This window comes from Chenopodium quinoa, unplaced genomic scaffold (assembly GCF_001683475.1).
Source record: "Chenopodium quinoa cultivar QQ74 unplaced genomic scaffold, ASM168347v1, whole genome shotgun sequence".
Taxonomy (NCBI): Eukaryota; Viridiplantae; Streptophyta; class Magnoliopsida; order Caryophyllales; family Amaranthaceae; genus Chenopodium; species Chenopodium quinoa.
In genome coordinates, this window is record NW_018743212.1 from 1,708,149 (window position 1) to 1,725,422 (window position 17,274).

The 17,274-nt window shown below is 41.5% G+C and overlaps 2 protein-coding genes across 2 annotated transcripts; one reads left to right on the forward strand and one right to left on the reverse strand.

Moving 5' to 3' along the window:
• Window positions 1-13: 13 nt before the first annotated feature.
• LOC110734329 lies at window positions 14-1,151 on the reverse strand. The gene has a single exon (XM_021914440.1). The coding sequence runs from the start codon at window positions 965-967 to the stop codon at window positions 170-172; it is 798 nt and encodes a 265-aa protein (XP_021770132.1). The 5' UTR covers window positions 968-1,151; the 3' UTR covers window positions 14-169.
• Window positions 1,152-16,032: 14,881 nt separating this feature from the next.
• On the forward strand, window positions 16,033-16,656 carry LOC110734600. Its single transcript, XM_021914763.1, has one exon. The coding sequence runs from the start codon at window positions 16,033-16,035 to the stop codon at window positions 16,654-16,656; it is 624 nt and encodes a 207-aa protein (XP_021770455.1).
• Window positions 16,657-17,274: the final 618 nt, after the last annotated feature.

Genomic DNA, 17,274 nt, shown 5'->3' on the forward strand with positions numbered 1-17,274 from the left:
AATTCATAGATTATTGAATAGAATATCTATTTTCATTAATGAAATCACTGCAAAACCCTCTAAATGAGGCCTCGGGTATTTACAAAATGCCGTAATGCCTCAGTGTACAAAAACTCCTAACAAGAAGAAAGAACAAATCAAATCTTCGAACTGTATTATTTAGGTTCTTTCAATGTGCTTTAATGGTATTATACCTCTGTTGATAGGAAATCTGTCTTTGCAGCTTCATTTGCTCATAGAACTGAGCAATGAATTCATCTGCCTTGTCGTCAATCCTCGAGTCTCCACAAACTACTGCTTCTTCACATACTTCATTCTCATCCTCTTGACAATCCTCTACATTGCTCCCTAGGAAACTCCTCCTTGCACCATAAGCATTATACTTCACATCATCATAATCATTACCATCATTACTAAAATCGTAGTCGAAATCAGTAACCTCAGGGGAGATACATGGGATCTTGAACCTTAACGACGACGGTCGGCTCATCCTAAATTGTATCATTGGTGTCTCGTCAAAAGAAAGCTGACGCTCACCATACTGAATCATATCCTTAGACTTCTTGTAATGTCCCTTGAGCTGCTTAGGCATGTGCCGTAACTCGGCCATTAGCCTACATTTTAGCAAACCCCCTTCCTGAGCCCATAACAATATAATTCGAAGGCGTCGCCATGCTCGGCGAGCCGCTGCTTCACATGAACTCTTCTTCTTGCCCATTTTGTTTTGCTTTCTTGGTGCTCTAAAAGATGGATGAAGTTTTTTTTTCTTTTGTGCAATTCTTTTTTGGTACAAAAATGTTATTGCTTTATTGGTTATTGGTAGTTTGAGATGATGAAAAGAGTTGAAGTTTGAGTGTGTATTTATATGTGAGGCAGAATTGTTTAATTTACGAGTTAAGGAATTTACGCGTCGTGATTGGAGTGAGAAAGTGTGAAGGGTGGGAACACGGCTGTATTGTGGGGCCATACAGCCCTATGTTTTCTTTTATTTTATTTTTGTTCTAGCATTAGGTTGTTTTTTCATAAGTTTTTTGGACCCACCACTAAGTTTACGGAGAATTGCTTGTGTTTTTTCTGTAAATTGTTACATATATTTCGTAATATTCTTACGTATTAAGGCAACTTAACCTTTAATATCATACAGTTAATATAAGATGTGAGAAGGTTATATATTGAAATATATATCGAGTCAAATCTAATAAGATTGTTATTTATGCACTTTGTTTGACTGTATGTATGATGGTTAAAATGAAGTACTCTGTATGTAAAAAGTGTCAAAAGTATAATATACTGAGTCACTGTAAAATCATAGCATGTCAAGTGACTACAAATTGCAACCTTAGATTTTTTTGGAACTAAACTATGGGTGATACAAATTGCATTGTGATTAACCCCCCACCCCCAAGTACAATTATTTTAGTACGACTACAGAATTAGTTTAGTACTCCGTAATAATCTCAACATAATTAAGAAAATGTGATTAATATCTCCATAGATTTAATGCTGGATTCAATTTAAATCATTTTTCAATTTATTGCCGAATTCAATTTAAATCAATTTTAGTATTCCCTCTATTCCTTATTTACATGCCAATTTTTAATATTTAACTCACATAATAAAGAGAAATAGACATGTAAATAAGTGACGAAAGGAGTATAAATATACCTTTTTCTAAATTTATATTTTTAATATTTGACTCTATAACCTAATCTTAAGTCTTCATAGATTAGCTGATTAAGGTTCTACACAAATTCTTATATGCACATGGTGTAGCTAGCCATCCTAGGGTTACTTCGTTAGTGTTATAGGAGTTACTCGTTCAGTGTTAAAGAGGTTATTTTGTCAGCATTATAGAAGTTACTCGGTTAGTGTTAAAGGAGTTACTCAATCAGGGTTATAGGGGTTACTTTGTTATTTTACAAACCGTCAAACGGTGTGGCCTGCCGCACACAAGACGGGCATTCAAATTTGTGTCCAAACAATATTGATTGTGGTTTAAGTACTTTAGCATTTCATAACCCTTATTTGTGGCACAAAACTCCTTTTTTTCTTTGGACCTTACTATTACAAATAGTATGATACTTCACCTTAATGATAAAAAGAAAGCATCTGGAAATCCTAGGCAAGTCGAATGAATGAAAGGACAAAAAGGACATAAATAGATATACAGAAAAAATGAGTTGGATAATAATAGGACCCCCCAAATTAAAAGTTGAGTAACCTGAATTTCAAACATCTTGGTTGGAATTTTGTTTGGCAGCTGCTTGCGATGTTTCCCTCTATCATTCTTCAAAATTAATACATTTTTGTCCTTTTACAAAACATAAAGGTCTCCAGCTTCATCTAATCAATTAAAGCGAAATGTATTTTCAAAATTTGCAAGGCGGATTTACTATAATTTATGGCATTTGTGACGGACTGCTTAATGTCTTAATCACCTTAATTGAATTTGCCTTGCACTTATAAGAAGTACGGATTGTATTTTAGATCTTATCTTAATTTCTATTTAATAAGTACATAAAACTTATCTATAAAGGCTATCTTATTTGCATTTTATTCCGCTAGTTTCATTTATATGAATTTGTCTTAATCGTACCTTGTTAGAAGTTATTTAAACTTATTAAATACTATTAGAACTTATTTTGGTTGTAAATTGAACTTAGAAACAAGACCTTAATGAATAAAGATGATCTTTAAAGTAGTTATATGTTACTCTCGATCCTAATATGTGTCTTTATGTGCATTAAGAATTTGTGTATTTCTTGTTTTTCATGAAAGGTCTTGCTTGTAGGAAAATGTTCAAAGTTGAACATTTTTGCGTTTAGAACTCTAGGATAAGTTTAAATAAGTTCAGCTAAAATAAGTTTTTTTTTTTTTTTTTTTTTTTTTTTGTCTTAAAAAAGTGTTTTCCCGACAAAATAATCTAAAGTGGGAAATAAATTTTTTAAAAAAAAAACAAAAAAATTTGAGGAGAATTTAGTACACAAGATTTTTTAATTTTTATTTTTAACTTTGTGTTGTGTGAACATGATATAGGAACTAACATAGGATTAATAAGTAAAATATCATGGGTAGTTGTCAGGTTATGGATGATGGCATCTCAGTTTGATGGAATTGAGTGATTAAACCGTAACACGTAATGTACTTGTTTAATTGTGGTTAACCAAATCTATGACTTATGTATTAAGCCTTTGCTACATTCAATGTCTATTGATTAAGACGTTCATCATTGTGCCCCATTAATCAATTATTCATTGATTCTATTTTCTATGTCAATGATTACAACGTTGCTTCGTTGAGTTATTATTTTTTTTTTTCTTTTGTTACGAATTTAGAACGTTGCTTCGTGACTGTTATGTTTGGCCTTATGTTGTAGAAGTATCCAAGTAATTGAACCTCAAGCCGTGAGCAAACAAGTTTTTGGTATGAACCCGAAAACCAACCACCTTGGCACTCGGATTCCAAGTAAATCAGTTTGAATTGGGTCGTTTTCTTAAGTTGGTCCCGAGTATTGGGTTGGGTTGTATACTTGATCAGTTGATTGTATTATATGCTTAAGCCAATATCCTAACCATTGGCGGACCTGCCCTTGTGCATGGTGAGTCAAATGACTCACCAGGGCCCAAAAAAAATTTCTAAGTTTTTTTTTAAAAAAAAAAAAAAAAAAAATTATTTTCTTTGGTTGATTTTGTTGTTGTTTGTTTGGTAAACTTTGAACCTTTTGTTAATGTTGTTGGGTTTTTGATGAAATTTGAACCTTTTTGACCGTGTGAATTGTAATCAGTGTTTATTTAGGGTGTTTATTGATGTTAATTATGTCTGTCAAATTGTCAATACACCATTGACTTTGGTAGATTTATATGGGGTTTTGCATATGTGCTGATTTGATTGGCGATTCGGACGATTGCTTATGATATAGTCGACCCACCCTAATGATATAGTCAATTATGTCTGTCAAATCGTGAATACACCCTAATGCTTGTACAGATTTTAATCTTGTCAATTATTAGAGAGCTAAGCTTGTCATGTTGTCAAATTTTTTTTTTACATATTTGGTTATCGATTGTGACTCATCAGTCGGAAATTCCTGGGTCCGCCACTGATCCTAACCTGGATCCTTAGCCAACTTACGTTCGGCAAGGCTATGCCGATTTTAATCGGCCTTTGTAGCTTCTAAATTGGTCGACTTAAATTTCATTTACTCAATGACAAAATTTCAAGTCGTTAAAAAAAATAAAAAATCTCAAGACATTCCTCTTAAACCCGAGTGTACACATTATATATGAATACATGTGAACATTTTACGTAGGAAAATGAATTATTGTACATTATGTGTAATGAACCTGCAAAGAAATCCTTATTTCGTCTATAAGAAATCCTTTTTTGATCTCTATAAAACAAATTTAGATTTTTCAACACAACTCGAGAAACAAATTCAGATTTTTTTTTTTTAACACAACTTGGAGAGTTGGAGATATTAACTGTCATTAGCTAGAAAATGGACCAACAATATGGGCTTGACTTAACTGTCCATGTTTTCGGCCTAAAATCATCTACTGGTTCATCTTGCATGTGAATCAATTGACAAATATTTTGATCATAAAAGTCCTTATATTATATTATAGCTAAATATTTTCTCCCCACTCCCATTAATTTTAATATATATAATCCGTAAATGCTTCTAACTACATCTTAGCTTCTTTGTCTCATTTATTCATCACATTATTCATTAATTTCTTATTACAAAACTAAAAATATATGAGGTCACTCCAATTCGGCTATTAGAGCAACTTCAATAATTGTAGCTAGAGACTTGCTTGTAATTTAGAAAATATCTTAGATATTAGCTTGACCATTGGATCTAAACAATTAAATTAACTTAATCAAGCAAATTAGCTTGGCCAAGCTAATCTGCTTGCCAAAAAGATAGGTTGATACATTAATAAAATTAAATGTAAAAGGCTAATTAATAAATTAAGGCTCAATTAAATGACAAGCTAATAGCTAACCATTGGAGCACAAATTAGCTACAAAAGAGATTAGCATAAAATCTTATATGGCATGACAAGCTAATTTGCTAATTAGCTTACCATTGGAGTTGCTCTATGTTCTCAATATAATATTTACTAATTCTTACAGTATACAAGTACGAGTATATCACTAATTTTTACTGTGTATTTTTCTTATTAGGTAATCATATTGCAAGTTCAGGTATAAGAAGAATGATGATATATGTTTACTTAAAATGGAAATAGGGTGAAAATAAAATTAAAAAATCCTTTCATGCATGGACAATTGGACACGTACCCAACCCCTATTGATTAGGGGATTTTTCCCCACCAATCACCATCTGACAAGTGGACCAATCAGGTTCCGCCATGTGTCCGTCACATGGGCCAATAGGAGCCTGCCACGTTTCAAGCAATGATCCGTCCACTATGGACCAATTACGACACGACACGTGTCCTTCCCATGACACCTGGGATAACCGGTCGCCTAGGCCCAACTTCCGAGGGAAGCCCAATCAGCCCAAGGTTAACCTAAACCTAGATTGACACGTTTCCCGAGGTTATAAATACCTCCCTTAATCCTCATTAAGGGGGATTACACACTAAAAACGCAGATTACACACATTAAACACTCTCACCTAGAGAGACCCAATCACTTTAATTTCCGCATTAATTACTCCTTAATCAAGTACTAACTTGACCGTCGGAGGCGGATCTCCAATCATCCGGAGCATCCGTTTGTTTTGCAGGTACAGGCGTCCGGTTCCAGTCTCGGAATTGTAACTCTCCCGCAGGACATCAGAAAACCCCGAAACATCTTGGCGCCGTCTGTGGGGAGAGTACTTCTGAGATGGCATCCACGTTTGTACCGGCTCCTGAAGAGAGACGTCCCCTGGACGACCCTCGAGTTCAGTCGGACCACGATACTGAGAATGAATTTGAAGTTGAAGCTCACACAGCTTCAGACGGGACCTTAAGGGCCCGACGTACCCGTCATACCGAAAGGAGGGAACGGGAACATCTTCAAACTGGAAGCGAGCCAGCAGGCGCACTGCCTGTTCGGCAGCAGCCGACTGATGGGTCTGCTCCCATCACAAGGAACGAACTCATGACCTTCATGAGGGACTTCAAGGGAGAAATTCAAGAGTTGATCAACAAGAAGCCGCCTGCTCTGGACAAGGAGCAGTCGGCTAAGAAACCCTCCACTTCACTGAAGAGGAAACCAGTTCAAGGGCGAGAGGCGACCCTCATCCTAAATCTAGGAAGTGGGAGCCACCTGCCCTTGATTTCACAAAATACCGTTTTCCTACTCCGGGAAATAGGAAACCTGTTCGTCATATTCAGGCGGACGGGTCGAGGAAAACATACACAGACGCTCGGCTACTGCTAGAGCAGAAGAAGAGTGACCAATTGTCAGAGTCGGCCTCTACTTCAAACTTCCAAAACAGTCTGCGAAATACCTCAATGAGGCATACTCAGTCGTATCATGAGAGTCAGTCAGGAGGCACCTCCCGTCAGTCCGGCTTTCATAGCGACCAGGCGGTACCAAACTTACCGTTTGTACCGCAACAACAGTATTTTTTACAGCCACCTCCGTTTGGTGGACATGCAGCAAAAAATGTCCAACCTATGGACTGGCAGCTACGGTTGCTTAGACTTGGTGAACAGCCGTCGGCCTTCTCCAAGGAAATTACTGAAGCCGCTCAGCCGGCCAAAGTGAAAAATGTATTAGTAGGCGCCTATGACGGCACTACTAACCCAGAAGACCATCTGATGGCATTCACCAACCTGATGTACCTTCAAGGGTTGGATGATCCCACTTGGTGCAAGTGTTTCCCAGCGACTCTCAAAGGAATCGCACAACAATGGTTCGGCAACCTGCCGACTGGTTGTGTAAATAACTTCAAGACGCTTGCTTACTTATTCACCTCCAACTTTGCCATGAACATCCCTGAGAAGAAGACGACCCTTGATTTAGGAACAATTCAGCAGGGCGAGAAGGAGGGGCTTCGTTCTTACATCAGGCGGTTTAACCTGATGAGAATACAGATTCAAGGGTTACCGGATGAAGTAGCCTATACTGACTTTTTCAGAGGTCTCAAAGACGGGTCGACCTTCAAATTTGATTTGGTCCGAAAGAGGGTGGCGACTCTTCAAGAGGCCTTGATTGAAGCGGAAGCCTATATACAGGCGACTGATCTTTGTAGTACGGTAAAACAGTCAGACGGGAAAAGGTCCGACAAAAGAGAAGGACGACAGAAACAGTCGTCAAACAAAGATGAGAAGAGAAAAGAGGTCTGGGCGGCTGATTCCTCTAAACAGCCACCCCAGAAGAAGAAAACAGAATTCAAACCATACTCCCCAAAGTATGTGTTTAACAAGGATAGCCAATTTATCCTAAAGGAAATCAAGGGACGGATCTCAATTGAGAAGCCGGTCCCCATGAAGGGTTCTGCAAACTATCGGAACCAAGAAAAATTCTGTGATTATCATGAAGATGTTGGTCATCACACCAATGACTGCATCAGTCTCATGCGGTATCTGGACCGCCTGGCTGATCAAGGTGATCTTGACACTTATGTCAAGAAATCTACGGGGAACACTTCCTCAAAAAAGCAGTCGACAAAAAAGAATCAACAGGCCGACAGCTCCGATACAGATGATGCAGTCGTCTACACCATTGCAGGCAGCTTCTCAGGAGGCGGCCCCACTATTAGGGGCAACAAAGACAATATCAGACGGTTAGATGTAAATTCCGTTCACCAAGAACGGCCCTCCAAATATTCATTTCCTGAGATTGTCATCACTGAAGAAGATCTAGGAGGGGTAAGAGGGCCGCATGACGACCCTATCGTTATTGAATGTAAAGTGGCCAACCAGAGAGTTGGCTGAATCCTCATAGATACCGGAAGCTCCTCAGATCTCATCAGTAGCAAATGTCTGTCGAAACTAAAATATCAGACTGATTGCATACATCCGGCATCCCACCCTTTAGTAGGGTTTGGAGGAGGAGTCGTCCACCCAGTGGGACGAGTGGATTTACCCATCCGCCTGGGCGAAAAAGGGGAAGGACGATACATGGTAGTCCGGTTCCTGGTAGTAGAAGAACTCTCGGCCTACAACCTGATTCTGGGACGACCAACCCTGAATAGTTCCAAGGCTGTTATAATCCCATCTCTTATGTTGCTCAAGTTTGACAGGGATAATGGAACAGTCGGGTCCCTAAGGGGAGATCAGAAGATGGCCCGAGAGTGCTATCTCTCGGATGTCAAGCCCACTGTTATGGCCACTGGGTCGAGTGGTGGAAAAATAGACCTTGACAATGTCAAGGAGAGTGCGCCTGTTCAAAAAGCAGGCGGCAAGAAGAGAAAGGCATCCCAGACAGGGGCCGCAAGAAAAGACAGAAAATAGCAATCATTGGCAGAGGAGCGGTCGAGTGAATTCCGCCCTCAGCCAGCTGGTGAGCATACGGACCTGATCTTAGACGACTCGCGTCCTGACCGAACATTCAAAGTTGGGACGAATGCTCTAAGGGACCTGGGTGATGACTTTCACAAACTATTGAAAGAATACAAGGACATCTTTGCATTCGAAGTCCATGAAATGCCAGGCATTAGTCCTGATCTGGCGGTACATAAACTGGCCGTGGATCCGAAAAAGAAGCCGGTACGGCAGAAGAAGCGGAACCATGGCGAAGAAAGAAGTCAGGCGGCAGCCGCCGAAGTTAAAAAATTACTTGATGCAGGGTTCATTCGACAATGTTACTTCCCAGACTGGGTTGCAAATGTGGTGCTTGTCAAAAAGCCGAATGGCACCTGGCGAATGTGTGTAGACTACACAGACTTAAACAAGGCGTGCCCCAAAGACAGTTATCCTCTGCCTAAAATTGATGACCTGGTCGACTCAACAGCCGGCCATGCTTTGATGAGCTTTATGGACGCCTACTCTGGTTTCCATCAAATTCCTTTATGGAAGAAAGATCAGGAGAAGACGGCCTTCGTCACTGATCAGGGGTTATACTGTTACACGGTCATGCCGTTTGGTCTTAAGAATGCCCCGGCCACTTTCCAGCGAATGATAAACACTGTGTTCTTTGATCAAATTGGGAGAAATGCCGAGGCATATATTGATGATATGATTGTCAAGTCTAAACTTCAGAAAGATCATCTGTCGGACCTCCGAGAAACTTTCGCCACACTCAGGCGGCACCATGTCATGCTCAATCCCAAGAAATGTGTCTTTGGAGTTGAGTCTGGGAAATTTCTCGGATTCCTTATCAATCAAAGAGGAATAGAGGCGAACCCTGAGAAGGTGCAGGCGGTCATTGACATGCAGTCGCCTCGTACCATCCGAGAGGTTCAGAAGTTAACAGGTTGTCTGGCGGCCTTGGGAAGATTTCTAAGCCGATCAGGCGACAAATGCCTATACTTTTTCCAGGCAATTAAGAAAAAGGCAAGGTTTGAATGGGGGCCGGATGCTGAGGCGGCCTTCCAGAAATTGAAAGTTCACTTGCATTCCTTGCCGAGGCTGGTCAGCCCTTTGCCCAAAGAAGTACTCTACATGTACCTGGCCGTCTCTGATCATGTGTTAAGCGCTGTTCTCCTTGCTGAAAGAGACGGCTGTCAGCTCCCGGTCTACTTTGTCAGTCATGTACTGAAAAATGCCGAGTTGAGGTATCCCTTAGTGGAGAAATTTGGTCTTGCACTCTTCATGGCTGTTAAAAAATTGAAGCCCTACTTTTTGGCACATGCAGGCGTCATGTATACAGACCAACCTATCAAGCGGCCACTGACCATCATGGAGTCGTCAGGCCGAATGATCAAATGGGCCATAGAAATACAAAGCCTCGAAGTTACTTTCGAGCCTAGAAAAGCAGTGAAGGGGCAAGCCTTTGCTGACTTTATTGTTGAGATGACTCGTCCTCCTGACTCTCAAGTTACATACCAAGTCTGGAAGGTATATGTGGATGGAAGCTCTACTTCAAATGGTTGTGGAGCAGGAGTCATATGTCAGTCGCCAGAGGGCGACAGGTACGAGTATGCTTTACGCTTCAGTTTTCAGGCCTCAAACAATGAGGCAGAATATGAAGCTTTACTAGCCGGAATCCGCATGTGCAAGGCGGCAGGAGCAAGAAAAATAGACGCCTGTTCCGATTCACAATTGATAGTGAGTCAGTACAATGGCGAATACGAAGCAACCCATCCGGCCATGATCAAGTATTTACAGGCGGTCCGACTAGCAGTCGGCTCCCTTGAGGATTTCCATCTGACCCAAGTGCCGAGATCAGAAAACAATCAGGCGGATGCACTTTCAAAATTAGCATCATCCGCCTCCTGTGATACTCCTCGAACTGTTTTTTGGGAAGTAATGGAGAGGAGAAGCATTGAGGAAGAACCTATTGGAATCTTAGACAGAAGCTCAACCTGGATGGATCCAATCAGGGCATATCTGACAAATGGTACCCTGCCGGATGATCATCAACAGGCGGCAGCACTGAAAAAACGAGCAACCAGTTTTGAAATAATAAAGGGAGAACTTCACAAAAGGGGGTACCTTCAACCCTTCTTAAAGTGTGTTACTCCAGAAAAGGGGCGAGAGATACTGGACGATCTTCACTCTAGTTACTGTGCTTCCCATATAGGCGGTAGGACGCTTGCTCAACGGGCAAGGCGGCAGGGCTACTTTTGGCCTACTTTAGAAGCAGATGCGATGGTGATGGTGAAAAAATGTGACAAGTGCCAAAGGTTTGGCAAACTAATTCACCGTCCGGCTACTGACCTCACTACCATTCATAGCCCACTACCGTTTGCTAAGTGGGGCATGGATATTCTGGGTCCATATACGCCTGCTACAGGCGGAAGGAGGTACATACTTGTTGCCGTCGACTACTTCACTAAATGGGTAGAGGCGGAGGCTGTAAAGGGAATCAAGACGAAGGATGTAATTTCATTCATTTGGAAAAATGTCATCACTCGGTTCGGGGTTCCCATGTCTATGGTTTTTGATAATGGTCCCCAATTTGACACGTCTGTTCTCAAAAGCTGGTTGGGTGACCAAGGAATTGCACACTACTTTGCATCTGTCGGCCGTCCACAAGAAAACGGCCAGGTAAAAGCCTTTAATAAAATCATCTCAGACGGTCTCAAGAAAAAGATTGAACGAGCAGGCGGCCTATGGGCGGATGAATTACCACATGTTCTCTGGGCCATTAGGACGACTGAAAAAGGGGCGACTGGAGAAACTCCATTCCTCCTAACTTATGGTGCGGAAGCTGTTCTTCCAATAGAACACTACGAGCCGACTCTTCGAGTAATGCTATATGACGAAGAGGCAAACTGGGAAGCCATGTGCCTGACATTAGACTCACTTCCTGAAAGGAGGGGCAATGCTGTCTTGCGCCATGAAATTTACCGCCTGAGAATGACTAGATCATACAACAAAAAAGTACACAGGCGTCCACTAAAAGTGGGGGACTTTGTACTTAGAAAAATGGAAGCAGTTGGTAGGGCTAATGAGTCTGGCAAACTAACTCCCAACTGGGAAGGACCCTACCGAATCTGTGAAGAGGTCAGGGACGGTACCTACCGTCTGGGAACACCAGACGGACAACCGTTGCCTCGAACTTGGAATGTAGATAATCTTAAGAAATATTTCTTTTGAATGATGTAAATAGTCAAGGGCTACTTAATAAAAGTTTGCATACTTAATATTCAATTTTGTACTAAGAGGGGCACGCCTACTAACAAACAGTCGACTACTCTCCATACTCAGTTCTTATTCTTACTTAAGAGGGGCATGCCTGCTGACAAACAGTCGGCTACTCTCCATTGAGTATTTTATTCTATCTTCAGAGGGGCATGTCGTCTGTACCTTTACAGTCGACTACTCTCCATTGAGTATTTTACTCTATCTTCAGAGGGGCATGCCGTCTGTACCTTTACAGTCGGCTACTCTCCATTGAATATTTTACTCTATCACCATAGGGGCACGCCGTCTGGACATATAGTCGGCTACTCTCCATAGAAGAGGGCCGACTGGTTCCAAACACACAGCCACCCCCCTTATACTTAACTAAAAATGATCAGGGCCTGGCCGACCCTGTGCCTAAACAGGCGGCTACCCTCCTTTTACTTAGCACCTACGTTCACCAAGAACTAACCAAGGCCACAGGCCGAATGATTAGACCAGGCTCCAAGCCAACTGATCCAATCTTCAAAACTAATACGACCTGTCCCAACATCATAGCAGGCGTCCGGCGGCATCCCTCCGGATGAAATTCGTCGCAGAGAGCAGCTCCCTTTTGGGTGGAACATTGCTCTATAAACTAATTACACGGCACCTATACGACTGTCCCCAAGGGCAACCACGTAGCCGTTTTTGAGACAAGGATAACTCTATCACTAACCAAACCAGTGGTAGCAGTTGACATCTGAGTCAGATGACCGCCTGTATTACTTGGGATAAATGCAGGGGGTATCTCTTGAGTTAATAGCAACCAAACATTGGCGAATCAAAAGGTTCAGCCGGCCTCCGCCGCCTGGTACCTTTACTACTCAAGCAGGAATGACGGCGACTGAGTAACACCAAAGTTAACTCATAGTCACTCTCTCAAACTTAGTATGGAGCCTAAAAGGTATGAGTCGTCCGCCTGTTTTTAGCAAACAGGGGCTCTCAACCACTACTCCTGCTAGGTTAACAACCTATGAGTTAAAAGCCAACAAACATTGGCGAATAAAGGGGAACAACCGGTACCCACCGCTTGATACCTCTACTACTCAGTTACTTGGCGACTAGGTAACAATCATGTTTACTTGGTCACTCCTTAAAAATTTAGTATGAAACTAAAAAGGTGTTCATACAGCACCGGCTCACACTAGATTAAATATGGCGGGGAACAGTCGGCCTAGACGGCCTAAAGTCTCTAGCCTAAAAACATGACAAGTAGGAAACCACTTTCCTACTTGGTTAATTTTATATGACAGAATCGCCTGCAAGAAGGGGCGGATTCCTGTTCCACCTGTTGAAGCGCTTGTTCAGCTCTGTGTCTGAACTCTCAATGATGAGGAAGGTGCTCCGCCAGTCCTTCCATTTGTTTGCTTTACCTCTCTTCATGAGGTAGCCCCTGTGGCTCGGCAATTGATACCAGCCGGTACCGCCTGCCTTAGGGGTCCGGCTGAGGTAGTTCATGTGGGCGAAAGCCTCGAAACTCGGCTCCACCCCGTGCAGTTCGCACCCGGCCACATAGCCGAGTACGTTGACCCAGGAGTTCGGGGCTAACTGCCATAACCCCAACTCATACCCATCCAAGATCCGCTGAACAGCTGGATGTAGTGGGAAGCGCAGCCCAGCCTTGATGGCCGCCTCGTAGCAGCCAAAACAGGCGCCATCATAACTGGTACCAGCCGGCCATACGACTGTGTCTTCTGGATCCGGCACGAACACTAAAAAGCCGGGGCCCATTGTGTGGTTTGCGATAAAGCTCTCCACTTTCTCTTGCATGGCCGTGATCCGGACCCGAGGTACCGTGCAGTAGTAGGGGGTATTTTGCTCTCGGTGAGAGGCGGATGGCTCCGCCCAATCGTCCCCCTTCTCAACTGCGTGAGAAAGCCTCACCTCTTGTAGGCGACTGTTTTTCTCTTCTGTGTCCAGGGAAGCATGGCCAGAAGAGCTAGACTCGGAATCGTCCTCTGACGAGTCCGAAGAGGACGACTCTTCCCCTCTCCCGGAGGGGCCCGCCTCCTCTCCTTTAAAAGGAGCAGGAGAGAATGTAGAATTGTCAACTGTAAAATGGGAAGGGGTCACTTTGACTCCTCCCTCAGAACTGCCGGCTTTCAAGCCGCTTTGTTTCACTTCCACATCTGGCGCCTGGTCAGATGTTTCACTAATCGGCACCCTGTGGGAGGAGCCGTCTGAGTTTGAGATCCTGGCAGTCTTTTTTGTTCTGGCCATCATGCTCTGCATAGACACAGATACAGTCAGACTTTGTATAAAGGGCAAAGATGGGTCCAGAAAAGGGCAGGCGGCACTCCTAGTCCTAGATTCAGCCGTCCCCGGTGACCGGCTGATCACTAACCTAGGTCGTGTCGTGTGCTTCCGTGGTGCCATTTCAAAAAAGAATAAAGTAAAGAGAAAATTAAGAGTAAGAGAACCGACGGTTACCTGAACGAGTGACGATTGATGAAGTTCTGAAAATCCTTTGCAGTCGGCTTGTCAGAGCAGGCGGTAGGCAGAAAGGGTCCAAAATGTCAGAGCAAGTTCAGGGGTCCGAATGTTCTCTCACAAAGTTTTCAAGTGTGAAAATGACCGAAGTCAACACTCCTTTATATAGGCGAAGTGAGAAGGCGAAGGGTCACTTCCAGAATTCAAAATTTTGGCGGGAGAATCTCTCGGCCTCTCGCCGAGTGACACATGTAGCAGGTTGTCGCCTGTTACAGGGCGATACCTGTCACAGGTAACACGTGACCAGTCACGTGCCACCTGTGAGGGGCAAATGATTAGGGGATTTTTCCCCACCAATCACCATCTGACAAGTGGACCAATCAGGTTCCGCCATGTGTCCGTCACATGGGCCAATAGGAGCCTGCCACGTTTCAAGCAATGATACGTCCACTATGGACCAATTACGACACGACACGTGTCCTTCCCATGACACCTGGGATAACCGGTCGCCTAGGCCCAACTTCCGAGGGAAGCCCAATCAGCCCAAGGTTAACCTAAACCTAGATTGACACGTTTCCCGAGGTTATAAATACCTCCCTTAATCCTCATTAAGGGGGATTACACACTAAAAACGCAGATTACACACATTAAACACTCTCACCTAGAGAGACCCAATCACTTTAATTTCCGCATTAATTACTCCTTAATCAAGTACTAACTTGACCGTCGGAGGCGGATCTCCAATCATCCGGAGCATCCGTTTGTTTTGCAGGTACAGGCGTCCGGTTCCAGTCTCGGAATTGTAACTCTCCCGCAGGACATCAGAAAACCCCGAAACACCTATCATATATTTCCGGCTCAAAAAAAGTTTAAATGTTTGTACATACGTTGCATATATGTGTTATACCACTAGTATCTTGCCGGCCGAGCGTGGTTGCAATTAGTAGAGACTAGTAGAGGTCGTAATCTATGGAGACTTACATAATCGTGTAGGACCCATGCACTCCTATATACCGCGGTTTTCAATCAAATGGACGTGATATAATGTTAGTTTTAAGAGTACATGTTTCATGGTAGCATGTTCTCAGGTGATCAATAATCTGTTATTCTGTTATTACATTCATAATAATTGTTGATGATGCAGAATTTATTAGATGGTATTTACTGTATATTAATTCATTCATTGTTGATGATGCATGCAAAAAACTGTTTCATAAAATTATGTTGAAACTTGAAAGGGGTTGCCAATAATTTATGTTCTTTAACCATTTAAACAACATATGTATACATTCGAGTGTATGATAGCATTTTGAGTGAACGTACAATCTCTTAAATATGTAGTCTGTATAATTTTTTTATTGCCCGTCCTCGCATAACAAAAAATAAATAAATAAAAATTCGAGACTATAATAAGTTTAATAGTTTTGTGTCCTAATATACGGGGAGATTGTCCCGTTTAATAAAAAAAATGTGTGCTGTGAAATTTGTATGTATATACCATAATTTATACATATTTAAGTTGAGCATGACACTAAAATTTTGGAGTATATATACCATAGTACTATACTCTTCTGAAATCTCCTTACAACTACTCTCCTTGCCTTAACTCCCTCAACAATTTATTATCTATTTATTATTTCTATTAAATCCTTCAATTTTCTTAGCCAGCAATTTTATTTTTTTTCATTTCTGTTAACCTACAAAAGAACCAAAAGTCACGCATCTACATATTACCCCTACAAATTGTTTTTCTAGAGATGATTCTCCCAAAAAGTATATCATAGATAGATTATCGCCTAAATTTTCCTCTCATCCTGCTTTTTGCGGGGTGAGGAGAAAAAAAAAACACGTCTAATTTATTGTTATGGAAGAGGGTGAGGCTACAATAACCAATAATTCCAACGTTGGATCTCCAAATAAGAACAATGATCATTATTACAACCGTCACAAGAAACCCCCAACTTCCAAGAACAAAAAAAAAATGTTCAAGGGGAGTCTTATGAACGTTATCAAGGTGGTATTGTACATGTTGAGGAGGAAGGGCGACAAGACTGGTAAAAAGTTGTCGCCCTCCCTCTCAACAGCCACCAACACCTCTCTAACGAATTTTGTGGGGGCATTTCGGCCCTTTCATCTTCAGAGGGACAATGGTGACATGACTTCAACACCACATCCCCAACTTCTTTTCTCTAGGCATGATGATGAGGTAATTGAGGCATCCCCTTATCATTCCAAGTATGATGCCTCCTCCTCGCCCTCATCCATGCGCTCATCATCCTCTAGAGGAGATATGAGTAGGTATGCCTCAGCTCAAAGTTTAAATGATCTTGATAATGTTGAAGAAGACGAGGATTCAGACGAGGAGGAGGGTATGATGATTGATGGAGATGCTTTCTACGACGGGCTTGAAGGGGATGAGATGATCGATCACAAGGCTGATAAGTTCATTGCTAAGTTTTACCAACAAATGAGGCTCCAAAACTTTTAATAGAATTATACAACAAAATATTGAGAATTTAGGAATCCATGATCATAATTCATGCATGTTTAACATTGAATATTGATGGTCTCATGGTTAATTTTTTGAGGGAAATAAATATGAAGGAAATTATAATTTTGCCATTGATTGGGAAAATATAATAAAAGAGAATAGGTTTACGTATTAGTGATGACTACGTGCAATTTAAATGGATTGCACGCTTTGATCATCATCTATATTGGTCAATTGATTTAATTTCTTGATGCCATTTTATATTATTTTAGTAGTATACTTGTAATTTCCCAATTATAATTTTCTTCTTTAATTCCTCTCACATTGTGTAGGAACTTTTTGGGGTGGGATTACCATGTATTATTTATTTAATTGGTCTTGTGTGAAATAAAAGTTTAGAGTATGTCATTTTTTATGTTTGGATATGATTTTTCCTTTTATTTCGGCCCGAATTTGGAGGACATTTGGTTCCCTTATTTCCACTAAACGCCATTATTATATATGGTAGTTCTCTCTAGATATATTTTTACACTTTCCTATGAAGTATTATGCAAAATATAATGCTATTGAAGATAATACCTTCTCGGTTTTTTAATTGTAATTGTATTAAGTGTT